Here is a 9,718-nt window from a genome sequence, read left to right as displayed (position 1 = left end):
GAATGACTAGCAACTGAAATTTCGAATTTCGATGACTCAGTTGACGGCCAGGTATTAGTTGGCTCTCAACTACTCCACTTAAATTAAGTAAAGAGATTAGAACAATATTATAAAATCATATAAATAAAACGAGTCAGCCTTTAGTCGCAAGTATCGCTAAGCTGGCGGTTGTGATTCACCGCTTTGCAAATCCAAATTTAGCGCATTTACAGCCGTTTTCAGACTAGTAGTTATCACATCAAAACTGAACATTTAATTAAATTAAAACACGAAAAGCAGAATATACCCCGCCCACCCATGACAACTGGGTGTGTAATTATTCAAATTTCTTTGCCGTATTGACCACGTGTTGATGAAGTTGGAATGAAGAAATGAACGTTGGAATAGTAACCGTTGGCAGACGCAGGAATTCCAGCTGTCAAGAATATACATTGAAAAATAAAATGAGAACAGCTAATGGGAAGGCGGCCACATGAGTGCCTGCCTGCAAACAGAGAGGCATGGCATCCATGCGCCCCATTCCAGATGCTCTAACGAATACACAGCTGGCACGCGGACTTACAGAACCCATCTCGCTGGGTCTGACATCGTGGGTCTGACACGTAAGCGTGTGAGGGAAGATGATTGCGTGAATTGCGCTGTTCCAGTATCTGGCCAAGACGGCAGTTGGATGGTTTATATTGCGAGAAGAGGCAGCGTATTTGTGTGTGTTTTGCAAGGGTGTTCTTGCGCTCTCTTGGCGTTGGGATCTTCTTTCTTGATTTTCTTGGTATCCGATAGCGACATTTCTTGATTTTCTTGGTATTAGACAGCGACATTTCTCCTTATTCTCAGAGATGGCCTTCTCCAGAGTCTCCGTTGCGTTACTGGTGCTCTTCGTGGCATTCTTGGTGATGAATCTGTTCGCACCTTACGCCAATGCGCAGGCTCCCGCCCCTGCTCCCACGTCCGACGGTAAGATCTCGCCCCTCCATTTTATTTCGACAATGTGGCTATTTACGGGATTCGTTACGCGATCTTGCGATAATTTAACGAAAGTATCTTGTTGTTGCAGGCGCCGCCATCGACCAAGGGATAGCGTACGTGCTCATGTTCCTGGCGCTGGCTCTGACGTACCTCATCCATCCCCTGGACGCCTTCCCTTCCAATATCTTCTGAGCTGCTGGCGAACCTTTATCCGTTTCGGGCCTGGCCCTTTGTATTATAGATGGAACCATGAGCACTGGATTTACCCATCGATGTTGTGCCCGGCTGATCCGACAGATTGATTTTTATTTTTTTTTCCATTTTTATTTGTTTTGCGTATGTACATGCATCTGATTTAAACTTATTTTTCACATTGCCATGTAATCTTTACAAATTTTTGGGCCAGACATATCAGTGAATGATATTCAAAGTTCAGTCTTCATTTACTGCGGCTATTTCGCAGACGTGTTAAATTATTGATACATGATTATAATAAATCCTGTGCAGTTGTTTGGATACGTGTATTTCGTAGACATGATAAATTATTGATGCGCCATCATAATAAATCCTGTGCAGTTGTTGTGATATGTGGCATATAGATACGTCAGAAGTTGAGAGCTTTAAGGAAGAATATTATCGCTGGGCACGAATGCCACTTTACTCTCAGAATTGTTTCTCTCGAATTTCGTATGTTGGTTTATTTTTAAGTAATCTAACTATACTGTTCTTTTCCCCAAAACTCATATAAATTCCTGCAGTATTTTGATAAAATCGGGCAGGATAATTACATAATTTTTTTTCTGGAAAATAATGTAAATTCTGGTAATATTTTGATAAAATCAGGTAAGATTTTTTGTAAATCCAGGTTACAGTTTTTAAATTTTAAGATTTTGCGTGCACCAGAGGTTTTTGATGGTGCTGAATCTATTTCCACCATCAAAACTGCAAGAGTTTGGGAAATCCTGGGCGTTAGTAGACCAAGTTGTTTTTCTTCCCCAATTTAAATTAAGGTTAAGAAGGGTTAGCCTTAATGCTATAAATAATAATAATAATGTGAATTGTTGTTGTAGGGGTGTATAAAAGGTGGTTTAATTTATAATTATTTAAATTAATAAAAAAATAGATAATTTTTCTTAAACAATGGGAAAATCTATTATAATTTAGTAGTCATACTAATAGTATGGGTAGCTATCATAGCTCTTCTTATTAGTAAATGTAAATTAACTTATCACTATTATTCAAGAGACAAGCTTTCACTCTTACCAAATGGAAAAAAAAAAACCTTTTAAGTAAGCAAAAAATAATTTTAAACCTATAATTTAAATACTATAATATTTAAAACAATATAAATAATTAGTGCTATATAAATCATTTTAAACCATATTCTAAAATTAATTTCAAATTAAAATAATCCAATAAACTTAAATACAACTTTAATTATAAATTGATAAGTTTAAAAGTGTGAACCTCTCACACACAACCATCTTTAATTTTTTTTTTTTTTTGGAAATAAATAGCCTTTAATTTCCAACCTAGCAAATTAAATAATGATATGTGTAATGCCTATTTTTTAAAAAGTTTAAACAATATGTTTTTAATTTGTAAAAATAAATTCATTATGATCTAAATAAATGGAATGGGATATTTCAATTTTTCATATTTTATTTTTATCTGTAGAAAAATATTAAATTTAGTAATTTTTTATAATAACAAAATTATAATAATTTTAAATAAACTTATCATAAAGATGAAGATGTTGAAAGGAGATCTGCCTTAATTTAAGAGGCATGGAATAATTCTAGCAAGTTTTATCTAATGCAATCTAGGTTTGAAGAGTGGAAGTGTTTTGAAAAAGGGTATGAAGAGAATAGTTTAGACCCTCCTTTAATAAATAGCCAAATTAGAATCTCCAAAAAATTTAATGGAGTTTAGGTTTTTTTCTTTTGCTATTTCAAGAAGTAGATGAAAGCTCATGAGCTTTTCAAAGTTATATTGAAAAGGAACTCAATATAGCTGAAAATTATATGGAATAAGATGGAATAAAATATTCATTATGATCTAAATAAATGAAATGGGATATTTCAATCTTTCATATTTTATTTTTTATTTGTAGAAAAATAGTTGTTGAAAGGAGACATGCCTTAATCTAGGAGGCATGGAATAATTCTAGCAATCTAGGTTTGAAGAGTGAAAGTGAAATTGCTTGTAAACATGTAACCCTTTGAAAAAGGGTATGAAGAGAATAATTTAGACCCTCTTCCAATAAATAGCCACATGAGAATCTCCAAAAAAAATTATTGGAGTGAAGGCCTTTTTCTTTTGCTAATTCAAGAAGTAGATAAAGGCTCATGAGCTTTTCAAAGTTATTTGAAAAGGAACTCAATATAGCTGAAAATTATATGGAATAAGATGGAATAAGAGTTAGAAATGTGGATGATCCCCTCAACACCTACAACAAAGGGGTTCCTTGAGCCACTCCATTAAAATAAGAAATGACTCTTGGTTGGGAGGAGAATAAGTGGACAAAACAAGGGACAACAGCAAACACCAAGTGGGCCAAGCAAGTGACCACAAGTGGATCGTAATGTGAATGGGAGAATGAAGTTTACCCTCAAATAGAATGATGGGCCAAGCAAGTGACCACAAGTGGATCGTAATGTGAATGGGAGAATGAAGTTTACCCTCAAATAGAATGATGGGCCAAGCAAGTGACCACAAGTGGATCGTAATGTGAATGGGAGAAAGAAGTTTACCCTCAAATAGAATGAGATTGAAAGAAGTTTACCCTCAAATAGAATGAGATGGGGAGAGCCCTAATACTATTGTTTTTCCAAGCAATAGAAAACCAATTTTGAAGAGCCATCTGAATAATATCTCATTTCCAAGCTTGGACCTTGAAATGACCTTTCTTGAAGAAATATCCTAAGTCATGGATTTGTTATTAATCAGTAGCCACATGAACATTTTTGTTTTGGTTGGACAACTTAGTTTCCATAACTTTTAGCCCCATAATGGAAGCAAACTAGGATCCAAATCTTGAGCAAGGGTCCAACTTTTGGGGAATAGTTTCCAAGAAGGTTTTGAATTTTGTAGGGGCATGATGTAAGAGTCCCAAACTTGTGTGAAGACACCATCAAGGTGTAAATCAATTTTTTCTTATAGTGAACAAGTGACACCAAATACAAAATCATGTCTCATAACATAATTGATAAAATATTAAGCATCTGAATGATTGGAGGAGAAAGGAGATGTTGATTTTGACATCCATTCCACGATTCCTTGCCTAATAGGACTTGTGAGCCATCTCCAATTCATTAATATGATGATTAGATGGAAAGTTTAGATTATGGCTTTCCAAATAATAGAACCATTTTATGATCTTTTTTGTTAGTCCCTTATGTAGTCCCCACAATAGACATGCAGTGAAAACATTTTTCTTTTGTAACATGTGCCTAAAGACCACAACCTTAAATTAACCTCTAAATGGTTTTCACAACTAGGGTCTTGGAGAATAGGAAAATGTTCTTCAACCCCCATCCACATAGAGCCTTTAATTTGGCTAGCCTTTTCTAGGAGGCGAGCACCATGATTTTGTGAAAAGAAGTTTGAAATATAATTATTGAATTTTCCGTAAAATACCTTTAGGAATCCAGGTCAAAGAGGTCTAATAAACCAAAATAGCTTGAAGAACCATTTTTACTAATACCAATTTTCTTTCCTTGGAAATCCATTTATGACACTGGTGCAATTTTCTCTTTCAAAATTCTCTAACATTCAGAGCCAATCATTCTTCCTCTAGTCATTTGGAGTCATTCGGCTCTAAAAAGAATACCAAATACTTGAAGCTAGAGTATACCAAATACTTGAAGCTAGAGTTGATATCCATCGTAGGGATGGAGAATCAACCAAAGATATAAGAAATGTCCAAATTTGACATGCCCTGGGAGAACATGGAAGTTTTGTCCATGTTAATACTCATATCAATGGCTTCACAAAATATTGAGAAACTCCCTTAAGTGTTCAATACAATGAATGTTGACTTCATAAAAACTAAAATGTCATCCACAAAACGAAAATGGGAAATGAAGGAGGAAGGATTTATAACTATACCTTATATCCTCAGCACTAAAGGAGGAGGAAGTAACTCTCTTATAGGAATACTGAATAAGGTAGAGAATATAAAACTCATCATCCAAGAGACAAACTAATAGCAAAAGCCAAGATGAATCAATAATGGTCTAATATAGAGTTGATTGACTATATCAAATGCCTTCAAGAGTCCACCTTAAAAACCACTACTTTTTGACATGCCTTGTATGGATGGAATTAAGGTCTTCTTGGGAAACACTTATCAGTCAGGTTATCAAATTTTCAGATCAAGGAAATCAATTTGGAGTTGAGAATCCTCAAATTCCATCTTGAAGACCTAAAGTATTCGACCACAAATTAAATCATCCCCAAAAACTTGAAGAAATGGATATAAAATTACAATGGAAAACTATCAAGGCTTGATATTTTATCTGTTTGGAAGCTATGGAGGATGTCATAGAACTCATCGTTTGATATTTCAACCATTAGCTATTATTTTCGATCTTGATTAAAAATTGTTGAATAAATAGAAACCACCTTTAAAATGGCCTCAATATTTTCCTAGATGGTATTTATCACCTTTCTATGATTGGAATAATGATGAAACAAAAGTTTTCATTCCCCACCTAAAGAGGGCAATTCTATTCCCTTAATGACCTAGATGAAGCATATCTATGCCCTCTTAATTCTGACGTCATGGAATCTAGCTATATCTAAGATCAGATAAATTTATTAATCGTACAAGAAGACTTTATTAATAAATCTAGGGACTTCAAGTTCTGATGTGTAGTGATTTCACATCTGCTTAATAGGGAACTATTTCAACAGCTCTTTGAAGTTTATAGAGATTTGGTGTCTTTATCAATCAATAATACTTGATACCCCAATTGGGTTTGATACATGTATGCTTTATGATTATTATTGCCAGGTCTGAAGGCTTAAGTTATGAAATCATTCATTTTAACTGTCGTCCGAGTTGGAATCTAAACATGAGTGGAGAGGTTCACTGCCCTACTCAGATTTTGTGGCAATTCCTGTTACTTTATGCTCATCCTTCAATAGTACCTATTCTGTAGATGAGCTACTTTCACACATATATTATAGCTGTTATCAATCAAATTGTGCACCCTGTTTAAGTTAAGACAAGACAATCAGTTAATCACTTTGAAGTTTGGAGATATCAGAAAATGTGATTTCTATAAAACACTCACAACAATAAATAGGATACCCTTCATGGGGTTCATATTAAAAATTGCATCCTGAAAATTTCACTTAGCATCTCCAGTCAAGTTAATAAATCATGTCAACCACATAAAAACAGGCTGGCCAGTAATCCCTTGATAATCCGTGAAGGTCTAAAGGTTCTAAGACCATCAGATTGTAATTACATTAAAGCATTTAACCATTATCTATGAAAAGGCTAATGGGGTTGTGGTTCAGCGGTGAAGAATGTGGCATGCCAGACCACACACCAAGGTTCAACGGCAAAGACAGCGACATGTCACAATGACTTTTTGGATGTGCTAACGTGAATCTTGATACTTTGAAGATTCAAGAACTATTGAGTCAAGAACTAATTGTTATTCTTGCGCAAAGACATTAAGTACCATGTGGATCAACTAAAATAGGAGTAAATGACGAGTTAATGGCAAATAATGGCATTGGTTGCATCTCATTTTTTAGAATCACTAAAGGTAAGTATGTAATTGACTAGATGAGGGCTAGTTGCTACCAACAATGCCATAGGTAGTGTTCATCCACGGCCTTCTAGTAGCCAGCAAGCAGAATGCCAGTTATCGACAACATTGGTTGCCTTAGCCTCATTAGCTGCTAGAAGCAGAGTACTAATAGCCATCAAGGTGTGGGGGGATCTGTAAGAATGCTATTGACATTAAATAGAATCTCTTTATGATTTGAGTTCAATTTTGAGCTCATAAGCCAAGGGCTCAAATGTAGCTCCATTCTTATCAAGCACCGACATTCTCACCTTGGCTTTGGAGGTCAGTACTAGCCATTTATGAATTTTTCATCGCAGTTCACTCGCTCAAGCTTTTGCTCATAGTAGTCCTAGGGTCATTCTCTAAATCAATTGACTTGGCAAAGACCATAATAGGAAACATTATTGGTGGATATGATTCCACTAGAGACATGTTGATTCATAATGAAAAGGAGTAGTGATGAATAAAACCCACGATAGCCTGACCTGATCCCTCTTATATCCCTTACTCCATACCAAAACTAGAGACCAATTACAAGCTCTCTGATGACTGTGTTAACGCCAGGTGATAACCTCCCACATGTAACAATGGCAGCATGGACTTCATCAGGGCTAAAACGTATCTCAGATCGACGCCCTGCTCTGTGATATAGTACTTGTGTTTCCCTTGACATTGTCTAGATATCCACGACAATGTCCTCCATTACCATATAGTTCTCAGTCACAAAAAACCCTTCAATGGGGCGAAAATATTGGTTATGCATAAGAGGATTTCCAAAAGTGGGTACATCCTGTAAATATTCTCTCAAGTGGGGAGTACCCTGAATCCTCTTCTGCGCATGACATTTGATGACAGCCCCTGCTGTTGATGGCTTCCTTACTTTTCATTTGCATTGCAGATATCAGGAAAGAATGCAATGAAGACAGAAACAGAAGATTTTATAAAATTCAAAGATGATGATAACGATGAAAACTATTAAATCACTCACAGATGGTAAGGAATGAACACACTATATCATTCAGGCACGATAATAATAATAACAATGTATGTTATATAAATGAAAAGAAACCAGAGAAGATGGTATTCCTAACTGAAGTCACGCCTGCTGTTCGTTAAACTCGTTTCAGAAACCAGAATTAGCTGTTCCAGAAACTAGACTTTAGCTGTTGTAGAATTTATGACCAGAAGAATTGACCGGCTAAGGTCTGGTTGTTCAATTCAGTTAAGGTATATCGCTGATTCTCCGGGTCAGCGATTATGCATTGCAATCTTGGTCAGGGTCTTTCATACAATTGCAACAGGGTTATGATTATGCATTGCAGCGCGCGGGTGACAATTCGAATTGGAACCGGAATAAGGAGCTCCCCGGAACAATACACCGCGGCTGCAATAGCTCGTCCCCGATCGGAGTAGTCTGTCAGGGGATGTCAGGCCCCATTCCCTGCGATCCGAATCCAATTTTTTGTCAGGCCCTGGCAGGGAATGTCAGGATTGCCAGGGGAGGGTGGCGGAGAAGCAGAGAAGGAGGGTGGCAGAGCTAGGGGAGGGTGCGGAGGGTAGAGATATTCCCGGTTGCCGGAGCCGGACGATTTTTCGGCCGATGATGGAAAACGGGCTATTCTACCACCTAGGTAGACTACTCCTGAAGAGAATAATTTAGGCCCTCTTCCAATAAATAGCCACATGAGAATCTCCTAAAAAAATTATTGGAGTGAAGGCCTTTTTCTTTTGCTAATTCAAGAAGTAGATAAAGGCTCATGAGCTTTTCAAAGTTATTTGAAAAGGAACTCAATATAGCTGAAAATTATATGGAATAAGATGGAATAAGAGTTAGAAATGTGGATGATCCCCTCAACACCTACAACAAAGGGGTTCCTTGAGCCACTCCATTAAAATAAGAAATGACTCTTGGTTGGGAGGAGAATAAGCGGACAAAACAAGGGACAACAACAAACACCAAGTGGGCCAAGCAAGTGACCACAAGTGGATCGTAATGTGAATGGGAGAAAGAAGTTTACCCTCAAATAGAATGAGATTTATGCCAGATGAGACTGGGGGGAGAGCCTAATACTATTCTTTTTCCAAGCAATAGAAAACCAATTTTGAAGAGCCATCTCAATAATATCTCATTTCCAAGCTTGGACCTTGAAATGACCTTTCTTGAAGAAATATCCTAAGTCATGGATTTGTTATTAATCAGTAGCCACATGAACATTTTTGTTTTGGTTGGACAACTTAGTTTCCATAACTTTTAGCCCCATAATGGAAGCAAACTAGGATCCAAATCTTAAGCAAGGGTCCAACTTTTGGGGAATAGTTTCCAAATAGGTTTTGAATTTTGTAGGGGCATGATGTAAGAGTCCCAAAATTGTGTGAAGACACCATCAAGGTGTAAATCAATTTTTTTTTTATAGTGAACGAGTGACACCAAATACAAAATCATGTCTCATAACATAATTGATAAAATATTAAGCATCTGAATGATTGGAGGAGAAAGGAGATATTAATTTTGACATCCATTCCACGATTCCTTGCCTAATAGGACTTTGAGCCATCTCCAATTCATTAATATGATGATTCGAACCATTTTATGATCTTTTTTGTTAGTCCCTTATGTAGTCCCCACAATAGACATGCAGTGAAAACATTTTTCTTTTGTAACATGTGCCTAAAGACCACAACCCTAAATTAACCTCTAAATGGTTTTCACAACTAGGGTCTTGGAGAATAGGAAAATGTTCTTCAACCCCCATCCACATAGAGCCTTTAATTTGGCTAGCCTTTTCTAGGAGGCGAGCACCATGATTTTGTGAAAAGAAGTTTGAAATATAATTATCGAATTTTCCGTAAAATACCTTTAGGAATCTAGGTCAAAGAGGTCTAATCAACCAAAATAGCTTGAAGAACCATTTTTACTAATACCAATTTTCTTTCCTTGGAAATCC

General features: G+C 36.4%; 1 protein-coding gene across 1 annotated transcript; it reads left to right on the top strand.

Moving 5' to 3' along the window:
• Positions 1-657: 657 nt before the first annotated feature.
• Positions 658-1,184, top strand: LOC149258190 (arabinogalactan protein 20-like). The gene is made up of 2 exons (XM_089370940.1): positions 658-954; positions 1,055-1,184. Exons 1-2 carry the CDS (start codon positions 837-839, stop codon positions 1,156-1,158), a joined length of 222 nt encoding a protein of 73 aa, XP_089227066.1. The 5' UTR covers positions 658-836; the 3' UTR covers positions 1,159-1,184.
• The last annotated feature ends 8,534 nt before the right edge of the window (positions 1,185-9,718 follow it).

This window comes from Pinus tabuliformis, chromosome 6 (genome assembly GCF_031772625.1).
Source record: "Pinus tabuliformis cultivar Carrire ecotype Pingquan chromosome 6, CPIR1, whole genome shotgun sequence".
Lineage (NCBI taxonomy): Eukaryota > Viridiplantae > Streptophyta > Pinopsida > Pinales > Pinaceae > Pinus > Pinus tabuliformis.
The sequence above is the reverse complement of the archived record's forward strand: the minus strand, read 5'-3'. Positions and strand labels throughout refer to the sequence as shown.